A 20519-nucleotide genomic window follows, 5' to 3' on the forward strand; every position below is an offset into this window, starting at 1 on the left:
GCTTTTGGCATCTACTGATTTTTGCTTGAACCTATTTTTCATTGGTAGTTAAAAATGGTGTTTCCCCCTAATTTTATTACATCTAAATTTATTAGCTAGCATTCTTCTTTACAGAAATACTTTGATCTACATCTACTTCCACTCCCCCCTACCTTTTTTTCTTCTTTTTTAGTTTTTTTTCTTTTTTTTCTTCCTTGTTCCCTTATCAAAGAACAGACAATGATGCACCCTACAAGCCTTCCTAATACTCCTTTTTTCCCTCCCTCCCTTCCTTCCTTTCTCCCTCCTTCCCTCCCTCTCTTGTTTCTTTCTATACTCCTTGATTATGGCTTTCCTTCCTAATATAACCATTATCCTAATCTAACATCATAGATTAGTTTTGCTTATTTTTTAACTTTATAATGTGATCATACTGTATATACTTTTTGTGTTTGATTCCCTTTGTTATTATTACTATTATTTATTTATTTATTGGTGGGACTGGGGTTTGAACTTAGGGCTTCACACTTGCAAAGGAATTGCTCTATCCCTTGAGCCACACCTTCAGTCCGTTTGATTTCCTTTGATGAATGTTGTATTTGTGAGGCTCATCTGTGTTGTGTATGGCAATAGTTGGTATACTCCCATTATGTAAAATCCTGTTTGATTATACTATGACTTACTTATCAAATGCACCTTTTTTTTTTCTTGGCAGTACTGGCGTTTTTAACTCAGGGCCTCATGCTTGCTAGGCAGTCTCAAGCCCTTTTTCCTTTAGTTATTTTTCTTACACAGTCTCATGTGTTTGGCCAGACTGGTCTGGACCATGATTCTCCTGTTTATACTTCCTGGGACAGGTGTGCACCACCACAACCAACTGTAGGTTGAGATGGGGGTCACACTAAATTTTTGCCGAGGCTGACCTCTAACCAGTCTCCCTAGTAGCTGGGATTACAAACATGAACGATAGCTCCCAGTTTACCCAGTCTCCTTTTGCTGAGTATTTGGTTATTTTCAGTTTGGGATTGTCATTAATAGGGTTACAAAAAGAATATTCTTACACATGTCTTGGCGAACATGTGTATACATCTCTTTCAGGAATATAAAAGAGTGGGAATTTCTGTTACAACTGTTAATCAGTTTTCAGAAATGGCTATGTGAATTTATACTACCTTCTTAAAATATTATTAAGACATTTAAAACATCCTCCTTTTTCTCTGTTATATTCTTATTTCTCTTACTATCAGTTTTGATGTACAAATTGTCCCAAAGTTGGCTAGTGGAATTCCTTCCATACAGGTTTTAGGACCTTTTGACATGTGTTCATTGTTCTTTGAGTATCCCTTTGTTTGCTGACACAAGTTATTTACCTGAGTTTTAACAATGCATACACCTGTGTAACCAAGTCCCTTTCAGAGAAAGTATACTAATTTTTTAAAATGTAGAAATAATTTACATACCTTAAAATTCAAGTGTATATTCAGCAAGTTTTGGTATATTGACAAGGTTGTATAAGCATTATCACTATCTGATTTTAGAATTACTCATTTTTAATCGTTGGACTTCTTACAGTTGAGAATCAATTTGTTGCTGTTATTACTAGTTTTTTGCTTTTGTTTTTACCAGCTTTGTGCTGTCCTGCTCTTTACTTATATGTAAGTGGTAATATTTGTTTGAAAATTTATTTATGATATATTTTTTAATGGTACTTGGGTTTGAACTCAGGGCCTTGCACTTGCTAGGCAGGTACTGTACCACAGCCCCAACTCTATTTGTGTATTTTTAAATCAGTATTCAATAAATCAGAAGAAAAGGGGTAACACTAATAGTAAATAGGAGATACGACACTTACTTAAAGTTGGAGCTAGGCTTCTGATGGGTTCCCATTAACTCATGGATTTCTGTAGGGCAGGAGACAGGCAAATAATTGTTGCTATACCTTCAGGAGATTTTCTTTTAGATACCCATATTTCTTGAGTTATTTTAGCTAAATAAAACCATTAAATGTGCTTTATATGAATATCATGTGTCTCGTATTTGTTAACCAGACTAACTAAAAAACTTGAAGAAAGGAGAGAAGAGAAGAGGAAAGAGGAAGAAAAGGTAAAGTTCATGCACTGAGCATTACTTTATTCTTATTCTAAGGGAATACTAAATAATTATTATGTGTAATTTGGCAGATCAAGGATGGCTTCCTAGTTATACTTCAGTGTTGTAGCATAGTGAAGGGAATTATCTGTATACTCATATCATAGTGTGTTTGAATGCAGAACTCTGTGCTTGCTGTGCAGGCTCTCTACCACTTGAGCCATACCTCCAGCCCATGTTTTTATTTATTTATTTATTTATTTAAATACATTATTATTGTATGGGGGGCGGGGTACATTGTGACATTTATAGAAGTTCTTAGAACATATCATAGGTCATCCCCTTCATCATTCTCCTTTATCCCCCCACCATGGTTGGTTTTTTGAGACAGGGTCTAACTTTATAACCCAGGCTGCCTTGAACTCACAATCTTCTTGACTCAGCCTCCCAAGTGTCAAGATTACAGACATGTACCACCATTCCTGACCATTTATGTTCTTTTTATAAATTGGTAGGAATAAACTGAGTCATCTTTTTAACCTCTGCAATGAATCTGTTACACTAAGTATGTAAAGGGATTTTAACTAAGATTGCTTGAGTTAAGGCAGGTCAGATTTTTAGTTCCTCTTTGTGAAAAAAAAGTGTGTAGACATTTGGCTGGATTGTCCCCCTCATGTTGCTGCGTTCTAGTGCACCATTTCGTCTTTCTCACAATGTGCACCTAACTGCATCATATCCTTGATGTTCTAATATAGATACATTATTATTACCTTTGAACCAAATAAAATTTTGCCGTGTTATCCTTGGAGGAGGGTACCATAATAATTGCCTACAAACCAAAGGCCTATCTGCCTGCCATCAGATTACAGACTATATTATAGTTGTAACAGCACCACTGGCAAAAATTTATAGATTTGATAGACATTTAACCATTAACTATACTGTTAACAAATTCTACCATACTTTTAAATTTTATGAAATTTTTTTTTTCTTGTAGTGGGGTTTGCACTTAGGAACTTGTGCTCACTAGGCAAGTACTCTACTACTTGAACCACACCTCAGCCCTTTTTGCTTTTGGTTAATTTTTGGATAGGGTTTGGTTTTTTTGGGGGGGGGTTGGGTAACTGAGTTTGAACTCTGGGCTTTGCACTTGCAAAGCAGGTGCTCTATGTCTTGGTCCACACCTCTAGTCCGTTTGATTTGGTTATTTTGGAGATGAAGTCTCATGAACTGTTTGCCCTAGCTGGCCTTGAGCCGTGATCTTCCCTCCAAGCCCTCTAAGTAGCAAGGATTATAGGGATGAGCCACCAGTGCCTGGTGGGTTTTGCTATTTTTGCCTAGTGCTGGCATTGGACCCTACCTATGGCCTCCTGTGCAATTGGGAAGATGAGCCTGTGCTACCATGCCCATCTTGTTTTCAGATTTTACCTGGGCTAACCTTAAATTGTGATTCTTCCAGTCTCTGCCTCAAAGTTAGCTGTGATTACAGGCATGAGTCACCATGCCCAACTGAAGTTCTGTTTTTTTGGTTGCACCTTATGATGAGATTTCCCTATACTCAAAATAATGTCTGGGAAAAATCATCAAAAAATGGTTGTTCATAAAGCTTACTTTTTCTTTGATTCAGAGGGAGATTAAGAAGGAAATTGAGAGGAGAAAAACTGGAAAAGAAATGTTGGACTACAAAAGAAAACAAGAAGAAGAATTAACAAAAAGAATGTTAGAAGAAAGAAACAGAGAAAAAGCAGAAGATAGAGCAGCTCGAGAGCGAATAAAACAGCAGATTGCATTGGTGAGCCTTAAGTTTATTTAGTCATTCATTTACTTCTTTAGAGACTTGTGGCTTCAAAACTGGATCTTGAGGGTTTTTTGGTTTTTTTTTTTTTCCTCTTTTGTGGTACTGAGGATCTTCAGTGTATGCCAGGGCCTCATGTATGCTAGGCAGATACTCAACTGCTGAGGTACTTCCCCAGCACCTCTTAGGTGTATTTTTAATGTTTGACTCCAGGACATTTGTGAAATTATTTTTCTATACACAGTGGCTTTGGATTGCCATCAGACAATGCACACAAAAATAGTATATTTTAGTGACAGAGTGGCTCAAGGTTGGCAGAGTGGCTCAAGTGGTATAAAGCATCTGCTAACAAGTGTGAGACCAGAATACCAATGCTGTGCTTCCCTTTATTAAAATTATATATTGAATTTAAAAAGATTAAAGTTCAGAGATAATTTTTTAAAAACTAATTTTTCTCCATGTTGTACAATTAATTTTATCAGGTTAAAAAGGCAGCTTTTAGAGATTCCATAGAAAACAAACTTAAGAATTGGCTACCCAGCAGTCTCATTACAAGCATTATCTTTTGAGACTTTAAGAAGATTCGGGCACATCATAAAGTTTAAGATGATTTTGAAGCAATTGCTTCAGAGGATCCCTACCTTACCATTTTTATTCATTTGGTTATTCAACAGGTATTTATTGAACATCTGCTATGCCAGACCTTGTTCTAAGGGATATAGTAGTGAGCAAATTCATGTGTAATAGTATCTCTGGTTCTATATCAGGAATGATTAAAGTTTGTGTATTGCTTTAAGAAATTTCATGCATATATGAGTTCTTGTGTTTGGAAGTGTGTGACTAGCTCATTCTGACAGTTAAAGATAATTGATATCTACTGATGTTTTAATTGTAAGGATCGGGCAGAGAGAGCTGCTCGTTTTGCAAAGACAAAGGAAGAAGTAGAGGCTGCCAAAGCTGCTGCCTTGCTATCCAAACAGGCAGAAATGGAAGTCAAGAAGGAATCTTATGCACGAGAAAGAAGGTACTTCACTCTTTTGGGGGAAGAGGGATAACTGGGGTTTGAACTCAGGTCCTTTTGCTTGCTAGGCCAGTACTCTACCACTTGGGCCACACCTCCAGCCCAACAAGGTACTTCCTGCTGTATTTCATCCTGAAATAATTGGTATGTACATGGGAACTGGTTTATATTTCACTGTTGGGCAATTAACAGGTGTTTTTTTTTTTGTAGTCAAAAATTACTTTTTAAGAATACTCTAAAAAATTATGAAATACTTGGTAAATTTAGCAAAAGTCTAAATTTTGTACAGTAAAAGTGTAAAATATTGAAAGAATTAAGACCTAAATACATGGGAAAGTACTCTGTGTTCATACCTCAGAAGACTTAATATTGTTAAGCTGGTGCTACTCCCCAAACTAATCTATTGATCCAATATAATCCCTATCAAAATTCCAACTGGCTCTTTGTGTAGAATTTATAATCCTGAAATTCATATGGCAATGCAAGAGAACCAGAATGTTCAAAATAATCTAAAAAAAAAGAAGAAAAACTGGAGTGAGTACTTAACACTTCTCAGTTTTAAAACTTACCACAAAGCTACAGAAACCATGACATTATTATTTATTTACTGAGTTGAGTCTTCAGAAATCAACCCGGCATTTATTATCTTTTCTTTTTTTTTTTTTTTTTTTTGTGATGGGACTGTGGGGATTTGAACTCAGCCTTGGTAGGCAGGCACTCTACCATTTGAGCCATACCCACCAGCCCTTTCTTGTATTGGCTGTCTTTGAGATAGGGTCTTGTAAACTATTTTCCTGGGGTGACTTCTAACTGTGATCCTCCTGATCTTTGTCTCCTGAGTAGCTAGGATTACAGGCATGAACCATCAGCACCCAGCTGTGCAGAAGCTTTTTATTTTCTTATAGTCCCATTTGTCCACCCTTTCTCTTAGGAAGTTATTACCTATGCCTGTATGTTCCAATGTATTCCCTATTCTTTCCTGCAGTAATTTCAAAGTTTCAGGCTTTATATTGAGGTCTTTGATCAATTTTTAATTGATATTTGTACAAGGTGAAAGACAGGGATCTTGTTTCAGTCTTCCAGATGCAGACACCCAGTTTTCCCAGCAACATTTGTTGAAGAGATTATCTTTTCTCCATCATATGTTTCGGTTGCTTTTGTTAAAAATCAGGTGGCTGGGGGCTGGAGGTGTGGCTCCAGCAAGAACAAAGCCTGAGTTCAAACCCGACTTCCACAAAAAAAAAAAAGGTGGCTATAGTTGTGTGGATTTATGTTTGGGTGTTCTATTGTGTTCCACTGGTCTTTGTGTCTGTTTTGTGCCATGCTGTTTTTATTGCATATGGTTTCTTTTTCTTTTTCTTTTTGCCTCTGTAGTATAGTTTGAAGTTGGGTATCGTGATACCTCCAGCATTGCTCTTTTTACTTAGTATTGCCTTGGCTATTTGCAGTCTTTTGTGCTTCCATATGAACTTTATGTTACATTTTTCAACCTCTGTGAGGAATTTTGATGGGTATTACATTGAGCATGTAAACTGCTTTTGGTAGAATAGCCATTTTCATCATATTGATTCTGCTGATCCATGAGCATAGGAGATCTTTCTATCTTCTGATGTCTTCAGTTTCTTTCTTCAGCGATTTATAGTTTTGTTATAGCGTATTTAAGTGTAGGGTATTTTATTCTTTTGAGGCTATTGTAAGTGGGATTGTTTTCCTGAATTCTTTATTAGTTGTTCATTGTGGGGTTTCTTTTGGTTAACCTACTCCCTGTTCCCATTCACAATACAGAGCCTGGGCCGAGGTGTATATGGGATAGGTTTACTTTGCCTCCTCTTTCTATATGTTCATTATAGAACACAGCCCATGGCAATCACTAGGAAGCTTGTTGTGGAGTTTTTTTGTTTTGGATTTTTTTTGGTGCTAGAGTTTGAACACAGGGCCTCACACAAGGCAGTTGCTGAACCATTTGAGCCACTCTGCCATCCTTGTTTTTTGTTGGATATTTTTGAAATAGGGTTTCTCTAACTGTTTGCCCAGACTGACTTCAAACTGCTATCCTCTTGATCTCTACCTCCTGAGTAGGTAGGATTACAGGTGCAAGCCACTGGCTCCTGGCCATTTGTTGTTGATATATTGAAAAGCTTCTGTTTTTTGTATATTGATTTTGTATCCTGCTACTTTGCTGAAGGTGAATGATGTCTAGGAGTTTTTTGGTAGAGTTTTCCAGGTCTTTTAGATATAAGATCACGTCATCTGTGGATAGGGACAATTTGACTTCTTCCTTTCCTATTTCAATTGCTTTTATTTCTTATTCCTACCTTACTGTTTGGCTAGGAATGCCAAAACTATGTGAGAGTGGGTAGAGTGGACACCCTTGTTTCTTTCCTAACTTTAGAGGAAATGCTTTCAGTTTTAGATAGAGGTTTGTTGTAGATAGCCTTTTTTATGTTGAGGTTTATTCCTTTTTTTCCTAGTTTCATCAGAGTTTTTTTTTTTTTTGGGTGGGGCGGGGCAACACTGGGGTTTGAACTCAGGGCCTCATATTTGCTAGGTAAGTACTTTTACTGTTTGAGCTACTCTGCCAGCCTCATCAGAGCTTTTATCAAGAAAGAATGCTGAATCTTGTTAAAGGCTTTTTCTGCATGCATTGAGATGATTTTTGTCCTTGTTTCTGTTTATATGCTGTGTTACATTTATTGATTTGCGTAAGTTGAACTATCTCTGCATCCCTGGAATGAAACTGACCTGATGATCGCAGATGATCTTTTTGATATGTTGTTGAATTTGGTTTGCCAGTATTTTATTGAGAATTTTTGCATCTGTGTTCATTAAAGAGATTGGCTTATAATTCTCTTTTTTTTGTTGTGCCTTTGTCCAGTTTTGGAATGAGTGTAATACTGGCTTCATAGAACCAGTGTGGTAGTGTTTCTTCCCTTTTCTTTTTCATGGAAAAGTTTGAGGATGTTGATATTAGTTCTTAAAAGATCTGGTAGAATTCAGCAGAGAATCCATTAGGTCCTGGACTTCACTTTTTCAGGAGACTCTTTGTTGCTGCTTCAATTTTATTACTTGTTATAGATATATTTAGGTGATTTAAATCCTCTTGGTTCAATTTTGGTTGGTCATATGCATCTAGAAATTTATCCATCTTACCACAACAGAATAAAACTAGAACTCAGCAACAAAAACAATAGCAGAAAATACTCCAAACACCTGGAGACTGAACAGCATATTGCTGTATGACCAGTGAGTCATCAAAGAAATAAGGGAGGAAATCAGAAAGTTCTGGAATCTAATGAAAATGAAAACACAAGCCGGGCACCAGTGGCTCATGCCTGTAGTCCTAGCTACTCAGGAGGCAGAGATCAGGAGGATCATGGTTCAAAGCCAGCCTGGGACACATAGTTCGAGAGACTCTATCTTGAAAATACCCAATACAAAAAAGGGCTGACAGAGTGGCTAAAGTGGTAGACCGCCTACCTAACAAGCATGGGGCACTGAGTTCAAGCCCCAGTACCGCCAAAAAAAGAAAAAGAAAACACAACCTACTAGACCTATGGTCACAACAGCAAAGGCATTACCAAGGGGAAAGTTTATAGCTATGAGTTACCTACGTTATAAACACAGAGAGATCTCCAATAAGTGACCTAATGCCAAATCTTAAACTCCTAAGAGAACAAGTTAAACCCACAACAAGCAGAAGGAGAGAGTAAAAATAAAGGCTAAAATCAATGATACAGAGATAAAAAAAACAAAAAATCATACAAATAGTCAACACAACAAAAAGTTGGTTCTTTGAAAAGATAAATAGGAGCAATAAACCCTTAGCTAGTCTAACTAAAAGGAGGTGAGAAAAGTCCCAAACTAATAAAATTAGAGATGAAAAAAGGGTTATCACAGCAAATGTCAATGAAACCCAGAGGATCATTAGGGAATACTTTGAAAACTTATACTCAAATGAATTGGAAAATCTAGAAGAAATGGATAAATTTCTAGATGCATATGACCATCCTATTAGTAACATTATTTATAGTACCCAAAATATGATAACCTAAAGATCTATCAACTGAACAAAATGTATATCCCATACAAAGAAATATTATTCAGCAATAAAAGGGAATGAGAAACTGATACATTCATGGATGAACTTTGAAAACATAATACTACATAAAAGAAAAGTTACAAGAGATGTTGCTCAGACTGTAGCACACTTGCTATATAAGCCTGAAGCCCTGAGTTCAAATCCCATTCCCACACACAAAAAAAGGAAAGAAACCAGTTATAAAAGATGCAGGTTCTTTCATATAAAATGCCTGAAACAAGCAAATCCACAGAGAGACCATAGATTAATGGTTGCCAGGGTTCTGGGAATGAAGAATGGGAAGTGATTGCTAATGGGTTCAGGGTTCTTTTTTGGGATGATAAAATGTTTTGGAATTAATGGTAATAGTTGCACAATTCTGGTTTTGTTTTTTGTTAGTTTTTTTGAGACAGGTTTGACTATGTAGCCTAACCTGGCCTTAACCTCGAGATCCTCCTGTCTCCAAAGAGTGTTGGGATTACAGGCATGTGCCGCAGGGCTGGCTACCCTTGGGAATATATTAAAAACCACTGAATTAAAGGGGTAAATTTTAGTTAATGTGAATTGTATCTTAGTATAGATGTTACTAAAAGTAATAAATGAGCTGGGTGGCAGTAGCTCAAACCTATAATCCTAGATACTCAGGAGGTAGAGATGAGAGGAGGATTGCAGTTCAAAGCTAGCCCAGGTGCAAATAGTTCTAGAGACCCTATCTCAAAAATACCCAACACAAAACAGGACTGATGGAGTGGGTCAAATACTAGACCACCTGCCTAGCAAATCTTGAGGCCCTGAGTTCAAACCCCAGTAAATGCCAAAAAAAAAAAGTAATAAATGAAAAACTCTTGATATTGTGAAAGCTGTTGTCATTTACATTTCCACTTTCATTTCCTTTGATTTTTTAATGGTACTGTTTAAGAATATGTAGACGTAAAGATGCTGACCTTAATTTTATTTTTGTAGCACCATTACAAGAATTCAATTTCGTCTGCCTGATGGTTCTTCCTTTACAAATCAGTTTCCTTCTGATGCTCCTCTAGAAGAAGCAAGGCAATTTGCTGCACAGGTGAATTTATGTCTTAAGTTATAGTGAAAATAAATACATAGATTATTTAACTATTGGAGGAGAAATTTCAAAGCAAAACTTGAAAGAATGTGAGTAAATGATGAGTTACCTTCAGCAGAATGGCACAAGACACTTCTGAGATAATGTGGAAGTTGCCATGTATTATACTATACTATACTAATATTATATTATATTAGTGCATGTGGAAGCAACATATCTGCTGTGCAAAAATAGGACTGTGCTGACATTTATACTTTCGAAACTCTTCTCACTGGTTACTATAGTCAGCAGGAGGCATGAAAGGCAAATGGTTTCTCAAAGGTCTAATCCGAGAGAGTTGTTCCATACCCCTGAAAAGAAAGTAGCTTTTCTCTCTTTATTTTCTGCAGGTTGCTTACAGGTTACACATTTTCTCACCATCTGCCTGTTGACCTCTTTTATCTTTGGGATTTCAAGTGTGTGCCACCACAACATCTAACTTGTTTTTTGAGATAGTCACACTAAGATACTGCTCAGTCTGGCCTGGAGCTATGATCCTTAACATCTGTGTTACAGCAGGACACTTACTAAGTCATCTAATTATTGCAGCAACTTTAATACTTTCATCTGTTAGCCCTGTTTTCAGCCCTTATTACATTTATTATTATAACTCTTTTAACTATCCTTGAATTTGCTATAGCCCTAATTCAAGCTTACGTATTTAGTCTTCTGGTTAGTAGCTTTATATCTCACGTAGCTGAGGTTACAGACATATGACACTACACCTGGCCCTCTCAATTATTTTTTATTCTTTGATTCCATACTCAAAGTGGATTCTGAGCATCCAGTGTTCTTTAGGCCCTCAGTTCATGTGTACCAATATTTTTCTCATCTGTATAACTTCTAGATTAAAATTAGGAAGTTGGATGTTGGATTCAGATGTTTCTGCTAAACTTCTTCACCATATTTAGTTTTCTCTTTTACATGTGGATCCCAAAGCAGTTTACTTCAAAAGTTCTTGGCCTTCATGCACTGCTGAGCTGGGCTGGACAGTGTGAAAACTTAGTTTAAGAGCCCTTTTCCTATAAGCTTTAGTAGAACCTACCCCAAGTAGGCTATTTTATTGGTCTTTTATCTTCGGACCTCCCACTAATTGTCACCTGCCCTCAGTTTTACTGCTTTTTCTACAGGTAAATGAAAGAGGGGTGATGTGAGGAAAAGATCTATGCTATTAAAACTCCTTGATATAATGACCTGAGTTTTATATTTTTGTTTGTCCTAATGTTAAAGTGACAATTAAGGATGTATATGATCTAGTTTTTTAAAAAATATGAAAAAAATTAGCCTGTTTCTTTGGAATCTTCTAGGGAAATACAAACAGTAGCCTTAAGATTTTACAAATATAGGTGATTTTAAATTGTGAGTGTGATGGTGGTGTTGCCCAGTATAAGTTACTGAATGTGGGGTTATATGTATGATACGGGTTAATTGTGGACCACTTGTGCCTGAAGGTAGGAGGAGGCTAACTCTTGAAGTATATACAAGTATACCTCAGAGATGTTGAGGGTTTGGTTCCACACCACTGCAATAAAGCAAATACCATAATAAGTCACACAGATTTTTTTGATTTCCCAGTGCATTGTAATGTTTTGGGCTGGAGTTATAGCTCAGTGGTGAAAGCACTTGCCTAGCATGTGCTAGGCCCTGGGTTTGAGCCCAATCACCACAAAAGAAGGGGGAAAAAAGTTTTGTTTATACTATACTGTAATGTAGTATACTGCAGTTGTGTTCAGTAATGTTATGTCTTAAAAAAAAATAATACAAAGGTGTTTAAAAAAAAAAGTACCAAATATGACACAGAGACATGAGCAGTACTATTAGAAAATGAGCAGTACTGTTAGACTTTCTGACATAGGGTTGCCACAAACCTTCAGTTTGTAAAAAGGCAAAACAAATACCTGCCAAGCATAATTAAACAGAGCACAATGAATCAAAAAGAATGCCTTTGTATTAACAGAAATAATGGTCTAGTCCAGTTTTTTATTTTATTTCTTTTGAGATAGAATCTCACTAGGTAGCTCAGGCTATTACAGATTTTTAATAGGAAGAACCTGTAATCCAAATGTATATTTGTGAGACATTAACATAAGTTTATCCAATGGTAATGAAAATCCTAGTGATGAACTACAGCTATACTTAAAGGTAACACATGATTGTCTTTTTTTTTTTTAATGGTGCTGGGGCTCAAAGCCAGGGCCTTGTGCATGCTGGGCACACTCTGTACCACTGTGCTATACCCAACCCATATTTGTCATTTTTAATTCAACCTTATTTAATATCATTTTTGAAACTATATTCTTGCTATTTTGTGGTCATCTTTAAGTTATAAATGCCTTTATGTTGGTTTTTTTGGCGATACTTTTTGAAACACCGATTTTGTCAGTGATTTTTGAGATTACATTTAAACAAACTTTTTTTTAAATGTTTTTGGTGGCATGGGGTTTGAACTCAGGGCCTCACACTTGCTAGGCAGGCGCTCTTACCACTTGAGACACTCTACCAGCTCTTTTTTGTGTGATTTTTTTTTTTTTTTTTTTGAGATAGGGTCTCCTGAACTATTTGCCTGCAGCTGGCTTTAAACTGTGATCCTCCTCATCTCTGTCTCCTGAGTAGCTAGGATTACAAGTGTGAGCCACCAGCACCTGGCTTACACTTTTTTAATTAAGGCAAACTTAATTAAAGCGGTTGTTTTGGATGCATGTATTACCTTACTTATAAAAGGCACCTTTGTAAGGTTTTAAAACTTGTTATGTTACAGACTGTCGGCAACACTTACGGTAATTTTTCACTAGCAACCATGTTTCCCAGGAGGGAATTTACCAAAGAAGATTATAAAAAAAAATTATTGGATTTGGAGCTTGCCCCAAGTGCTTCAGTGGTACTCTTGCCAGTATGTATATGTGCATATAAAATAAATATTTTTTCTGCTCTTACGGTTATTTTTGTGTGTTCTACACTAGGTCATTTCTTATAATTAGAAGGTAAAGGTATATGGTGGATAATTAAAATCCAAATTATTGAAAATTAAACCAATTTATTGTGTAGTTATCCTTTGATTTATATGTATTGCTAATAGTCTTAACAAGCACTAAATGTAGTTTAATTTCAACTTTTTTCCTTATCTACTTTTGTAAAAAAAAAAAAGCCAATAGAAAAAATAAGGAAATTAGTTATGTAATCTACAGACTTAATGTCTTTTACTTCTGTATAACTATACTGCTTATTATTAAAATATTTTAACATAAAATTAGTTTTCTGGAGGGGATGAACCAATTCAGGATATGATACATATACACATGGAAATATCCTAATGAAACTCCCTGTATAAATAATTTAAACAAAAATGTCTCTTTTTCAAAATAAAGAACAGGAAGGTAAGACAAGTCCTGTCTGGGGGATGGTACCAGTGGGAGGGGAGAGGATATAAAGAAAGAGTGTAGGAGGGTGAATATGGTGGAAATATTGTGTACTTGTGTGAAAATGAGAGGAGAGGAGGATAAAGGAGAATGATGGAGGGGGTGAATTTAACTATGATATATTGTAAGAACTTTTATAATTTTGTCACAGTGTATCCCCAGTACAACAATAATAGGATAACTTAAAAAAATGAATTCATTTAAAATATTTCAGGGGAAAAAGCATTACTTTTCAAATATGTTATCTCATATGATCCTCACAACAATATTTTAACCTCTGATAAAAAAAGAGGCTCATGAACTAGATCTATGTAGGAACAAGACACAATGAAATGCACTAAAAACTGTTGAACAATTCAGGTAGGGGGAAAGGACAAGAAAGAATAATAGAGAGGGGTTGACTCTTTAAAGTACAATACATGTTATGGTAAAATACCAAGGCAAAACCCATTGAACTGTGAATCAGACACTAAAACAGTGAAGGATAGGAATGTAAAACAGGGGAGGGGAATAGTGGGGGTGGATAAACGAAGAGGGTAAAGGAGGGTGAATGTGGTTGAGGTACTTTTTATATATGTATGAATGTGGAACATTGAAACTTAAGTTATTTTGAGAAGGGGAGTGGGAGAAGAGGGAGAATAATAGAAGGGATGAACCAAACCAGATTATTATATATGTATATATATACACAAATACACACACACACACATATATATATATGTGAATGAAAATGTCACAAGGAACCCCCTCCATATAATTATATTAATGAAAAGGTTTTTTTTTAAAAGAAAGAAAAAAGGGTCAGAAAGTTTAGATGATGCTGAGGTCTCATCTTAAGTCCCACAGCTAGATGAGAGCATGGGTCTTCTGTATGGTAATTTAGTGCAGTGACCTCTTTCCCCCCCACACCCCACCCCCGCAACCATTCTAAATCAGATCCCTTCTGTCCCCAACAAACAGTTAAGTACTATAATCAGGATTTCATTGTGTTTGGAGGTTTTTTTTTTTTTTTTTGCAGTACTGGGGTTTGAACTCAAGGCCTCACGTACTAGGGTTTAAACTTGAGCTACTCTGCCAGCCTTTTCTTTTTGTGTAGGGTATTTTCAAAATAGGGTCTCCTGAACTGTTTGCCTGGGCTATTTACTGTGATCCTACTGATCTCTGCCTCCCAAGTAGGATTACAGGCATGAGCCACTTGCACCCAGGTAAAAAAGTGCTTTCTTGTCAAAGTTGTTAGTTTCATTGTAAAAATTAATTTTATTAAAAATAATTGGTTCAGTTCACCAATTAAAAACTAGTTGTATATTAGAATTACTCTTTTAAAAACCAGAGCGCTGGGCTGGGAATGTGGCTCAAGTGGTAGAGTACTTGTCTAGTAAGAATAAGGAACTGAGTTTGGGTTCAAATCCCAGTATACCACAAAAAAGCAAACCACAAAAGGTTAATTTTACCTTCTTGGATCAAGTGAAAATAAGTAGGACCTTATAGTCAGCAGAACGTTTTCCAGATAAAATACGCATCTAGAATCTTGAGTGTGATGTGATTGTGTTGATGCAGACTTTAGATTGTTTATTTTTTAATTTCTAGGCAGGACGCCCAACTACATCCATTGTACACTCTTCCAGTGGAGATATTTGGACGTTATTGGGGACAGTACTTTATCCATTCCTTGCCATCTGGAGATTGATTAGCAATTTCTTATTTAGTAGTCCTCCTCCTGCACAGACTTCTGGGAGAGCAACATCATCAGAACCTTTAAACCCTGCATCATCTAGCAAATCAGAAAAAAGGTATCTGTTTTTGTTTTTCTCATTTGTAAAATAAGCAAGTAATGCCCAGTACTTTTTTTGAAGTGAAAAATTGTGTTACGGGTACTTTGCCTACTTTCTGTGTATAGCCTCACCAGTTCCAGTGGTGAAGAGAAAAAATCCAAATGTTCTGGAACTTTCATCTCACCTAGAAAGCTCACTACCCAACTTTCTAAAACCTATTTTATGAAAAGCAACTTTACCTCTGCTTTTTTTTTTGTTTCACTCATTGAAACAGTTCTTTACCCCATAATTATTAATTGTTAATTATAAAACTTAAGATGAGAGAAAACTAAGTTGAACATTAGCAATTCTCATGTTTTACATCATCAGGAATGTAATAACTTTCTTGCTAACCATATATTGCCTAATAAGAAAGTTCATTCCATTAATTACTCAGGGTCTTCTTGCATAATTTCTTTAACAGAATCATTGTGCTTAGATAATTTTCCATCGTGGTGGTGTTTTGATTATTGGATGAGTCTTGTCTGGGTCATTCAAAGAAGGACCAAATTAAGGAAAGTAGATACTTTTTTGAAATTGGTGCCTCCAAAACTGAATGTGTGGTATGTGCCTATAATCCTAGCACTCAGGTGGCTAAGGCAAGAGGATTTCAGGTTTGAGGCTGAGCTACGTAATGAGATCATGTCTCAAAAAATAAAAAATAAAAAGAATGAAAGAAAAAAGTGTTATTATTTTGAACTAATCCTTTAATTAAGGGGCTCTACTTTTATTGCAGATATCAAAGATTTAAGCTATAGACATTGACAATTTCAGCTCTGATGTGCATATTGCAAGAAGTATTGTCCTAGAAGGTGAGATTATACTCCCTTCTAACAAATAGTATCATAATTTATTGTATACTTGCTTCTGTTAAGCATTCTGTTGGGCCTTTAATAGGCACTATAGCAAATCTCAAATCAGTGTTACGTATTGATTAATCTTAAGTATTGAAAAATCCTACACATGAATAAAATAAAAATTAAAAAAAAAAAGAAAAATCCTTGCCTCTGTCTGCTATCACTTGATTCTATGGATGGTGATTTATATAAACAATGTGATAGGCTGATTTTACCTTTATCTTGACTTATTTCTTGAAGATTAGGTAGCAAGACCAATAACATCAAGTTGAGGACAAAAGGAAATTATCTTCAGTCTTAGAATGGCATTCAAACTAGGTCTTTTTTGTACTAAATTTTTCAAATCTGAGCAGTGGGTAGAAGCATTTAACTGTGTAAGAACTGTAATATAGAACAGCTTGCTATTGAGTTTTTAAAATACTTTTCCAGATAAGAGAAAAGCTCTTGGGTTGGGGTAAAAGATGGAATGTGTATCTAAAAGGGTGAAACCATCTTTTTGGGTTTTTTTTGGTGTGAATGGAGTTTTGAACTCAGCCTTTGTACTTACAAAGCAGGCACTTTACCACTTGAGCCACACCTCCATCCCATTTTGCTCTGGTTATTTTGGAGATGGGGATCTCATGAACTGTTTGCCCTGCCTGGCCTCAAACCACCATCCTCCTGATATCTGCCTCCCAAGCAGCTAAGATTACAGGTGTGAGCCACCAGCACCCGACTTAACAAGGGTGAAGTTTTGTTTCCCTCCTCTATTCTCATAACATTCTTGTTGCTTTAGTTTGACCCCTACTTCCTTCCTGTTTTCAGATGAGGAAATTGTTTGTTCTAAGTCAGTTTTACAGATTTCGAAGGAATTAAAAATTACTGATTGATCATTTCTTCATTTAGGCTATGACTGCAGTTTTGGATTAGCTTCCAGGGTGCAGTGTAAGTTATGTCTTAGGAGGAGGATCAGTCTGCATAAGTGAAAAAGGAATGAGTAGTTAGCAAATGGTCATGCTCTTTTAAAGCTTAATAAATCATCAAGACTTAGAAATGGAAAATACCATTTGGCTGGTGTGACTTAGAGAATTGATGAAGTTTAACTACCAAAGTAATAAAATCTAGTAATCTCCTTACTGTGGAGTTAAAAGTAAAATATAGCTTCTTATACTAATAGAAGTTTGAAGGAAACAGCTTTGTATTAGTATTGTTTTTGTTTTATGTTATTGCTACTCTTCCTCTTTTTAATACTAGGGAACCAGTCAGAAAAAGAGTTCTGGAAAAGCGAACAGAAGACTTTAAAAAGGAAGGGAAGATATACAGATTGAGGACTCAAGATGATGGTGAAGATGAAAACAACACTTGGAATGGAAATTCTACTCAGCAAATGTAGTTACAAGTACAATATGTACAATAATCATTGTTTCTCTTATGATTTAATTCAACTAAGATTCTACTGGAGAGGTGTATCTGCTTTATGTTTTCCAACTGATCTATAAAGCATTTCTTTATTCCTGCTTTAGGAGTGTGGGTTAAAGTTGTTTAACTCAGAAAAAAGAAATAAAATAACTGACTGCTAGGTCCTTTTATACAGTAACCAACTGCTAGAAGCCTAAAAGAATCAAAAGGCCAGTTTTGATAGGCTCCCTCTATCAGCTTCTTATTCAGTGTTTCAAAGACCTTTAGCCCTATGCTCTCAAATGACAAGTTTTGTTAAGAGTACTTTTTGCTCTAAGACTTTTAAGCCTACACAAAATAACTGGTATGTCACAGTAATTTATCTCTGAGAGCATTTTAACTAGTCAATCAGATAACTTATGTTTAACTTTTCTCTTTTGGCTCATCAGCTGCAAGCACAATCTTGTAATTTTTAATCTTACTTAAACACCGAATAAAAAATGTTTTCTAAAAATCAGAATGATCATATTTTTGCTGTAAGCATCTTTTTGTTCTTCAGGGCTTGTTGAGCTCACACATCTCTGGTTTTTTTTCTCCTCATTACTGCCCTGAAGCTATCTCAGCAAAAGAGCTGGCTACTTTACCCTAAATATCACTGAAAAAAGAAATTTTCTGACACGTTGATTCCACATTATTCTCTTTCTTAGATCATTTAGGCATCACTTTGTTTGCAGAATTTCATGTTCTTTGTTCTCTTATGATGTAAAACATGAGAATTGCTAATGTACAACTTAGTTTTCTCTCTCATCTTTGTACTAAAGTTTTATAATTAACAATTAATACTACTATGACCTAGAGTACCAGTGGTGTAGGACAAAGGTGTAGAATGAAGATACAGCTTTACTCACTTGGTTATTAAGAATTTGAAAGAAGTTCATAATACAACTTACGTGCTACTTTATCCACAGGTTTTTGGCAGCCGAGATCATTAAATTAATGATGTTTGAAAGGGGGAGTAAGCATGTAGTTTCTCTGTTTCTAGATGAAAGGTATTGTTTTTGAGTATGTGCGGGAAGCTCTGACTTTATTTTGTAATAGGAGGAAGAAATTTTGTCAGCAAACTTTGTTTTTTCACCTGTAATAATGACTTTTAAAAATAGTGTTGGCAAGGAAACAATGGGACAAGTGATGCTGTTTGTCGGAGTGGAAACCAATAGTCCTCTGAAAAATGCTGTTAGAAACTTTAAATATTTCATACTCTTTGACCCAGTGATTTTTTTTTCTAAGGAATGATCATAAACGGCAGACAAAGTTTAGCTAAACATACTCATTAATTGTATTTATTTTACTTACGAACTGGAAACAACTAAATGCCTCCTGAGGATGTAATTTTTGATGAGGAGAAATGGTACAGTACTAAATTCATCATAGGTTTACTTGAGCACTTATTTGTTGGGGGAAAGAAGCAGGATACAGAGCTGCAGGTACAGTATGTCTCAGCTTTGTAAATACGTTTTATATATAGATAGATCTATGTATTAATATATATGTAAAGAAAGAAGACACAGCAAGACATTAATAATGGTAAGAGTGGTTTTATGTGATTGTAGTTTTCTTTTTTGTACCTTATGTTTTTCCTATCTTCTGCAGTGATCATATTTCCATATTTTAAAAAGTGAGTTTGGAAAAGAAAATCTCTAACCAGCGTCCTATTTAAAATGTTGTCATCCTTTAAAATGCAACAATATGTGCTAAAAAAAATGTCAAATGGGTATGACTTACTAATAACTATTAGAAATACATTCGCAAAAATATTGAGTACTTCAAGTTATCTTTTAAAGTAAGTACACATAGTAGAAATCCAAAACAGTATAAAAGGCTATAAAATGAAAATGAAGACTCTTTCCTGGCATCTTACCCCAACTGCTGTTCACCAGAGTAACCTCTATTATAATAGTTTCTTACGTAATTTTCAGAAAAATTTTATGCATATATAAGCAAATATGTAATCTTTATTTTTAAATAAATGGGATCATATTATATATACTACTCTGTATCTTGATCTTTTACTTAACAGTCTTGAATATCTCCCCCTGTCAACACATAACTACCTCTTTCCTGTTAATGGCTACATATCATTCTACTCAGTGTAAGTACCCCAACTTATAACCATGCTTTTGTGGCATTCAGTGGTCATTAAAAATGTCTTGTTTTTGTTTTTCTATGACAAATATTGCTACAATGAACATTCTGGAGGGGAAAATATTACTACAGTGAACATCTTGGAGGGGTAGGTAGGGAGGTATATTTTTACTGTAAAAATGTACCTGTAGGATATAATTGTATAATTTGCTAGGTTAAAGGGTGCTTATGTATTAGATTATGAAACATGCCAAATTGGCTCCTTTAAAGACTGTGTATGAGGGTGTCAGTACCCTCAACAGTATATGAGAATGTCACTGCCCACTCTCTTGCCAACACTGTCATCTTTCATCTTTGTCAACATGATAGATGAAAAATTGTATGCATTTTATATGCCTTGTATTTATCGCAAATGAAGGGTGTCTTTTTTTTTTTGACTGTTACACAGCTTTATTTATTTATTTATTTTTTAATTCATATATGCATACAATGTTTGTATCATTTTTTTCCCCTTTGCCCCCCTCCCCTTACCCCCTGGCTACCTGGCAGAAACTATTTTGCCCTTATCCCTAATTTTGTTGAAGAGAGAGTATAAGCAATAATAGGAAGGACCAAGGGTTTTTGCTAGTTGAGATAAGGATAGCTATACAAGGAGTTGACTCGCATTGATTTCCTGTGCATATGTGTTACCTTCTAGGTTAATTCTTCATCTAACCTTTTCTCTAGTTCCTGGTCCCCTTTTCCTATTGGCCTCAGTTGCTTTAAAGTATCTGCTTTAGTTTCTCTGTGTTGAGGGCAACAAATGCTATTTAGTTTTTTAGGTGTCTTACCTATCCTCATACCTCCCTTG

General features: G+C 35.6%; 1 protein-coding gene and 1 pseudogene across 2 annotated transcripts in view; one reads left to right on the top strand and one right to left on the bottom strand.

Annotated features, from left to right (window-relative positions):
* The window catches only part of Ubxn4 (UBX domain protein 4), a 38788-nt gene extending 19219 nt beyond the window's left edge, over window positions 1–19569 (top strand). For both annotated transcript variants that reach the window (XM_020156686.2, XM_074070648.1), the window contains 7 exons: window positions 2028–2082; window positions 3695–3859; window positions 4759–4886; window positions 9925–10027; window positions 12825–12956; window positions 15070–15272; window positions 17384–19569. In XM_020156686.2, the coding sequence (XP_020012275.2) occupies window positions 2028–2082; window positions 3695–3859; window positions 4759–4886; window positions 9925–10027; window positions 12825–12956; window positions 15070–15272; window positions 17384–17522 (925 nt within the window). In that variant the 3' untranslated portion in view covers window positions 17523–19569. The remainder of the gene's footprint in view (window positions 1–2027; window positions 2083–3694; window positions 3860–4758; window positions 4887–9924; window positions 10028–12824; window positions 12957–15069; window positions 15273–17383) is intronic.
* On the bottom strand, window positions 6646–6763 carry LOC141422964 (small nucleolar RNA SNORA51; annotated as a pseudogene).
* Window positions 19570–20519: the final 950 nt, after the last annotated feature.

The sequence above is a fragment of the Castor canadensis genome, chromosome 4 (assembly GCF_047511655.1).
Source record: "Castor canadensis chromosome 4, mCasCan1.hap1v2, whole genome shotgun sequence".
NCBI lineage: Eukaryota > Metazoa > Chordata > Mammalia > Rodentia > Castoridae > Castor > Castor canadensis.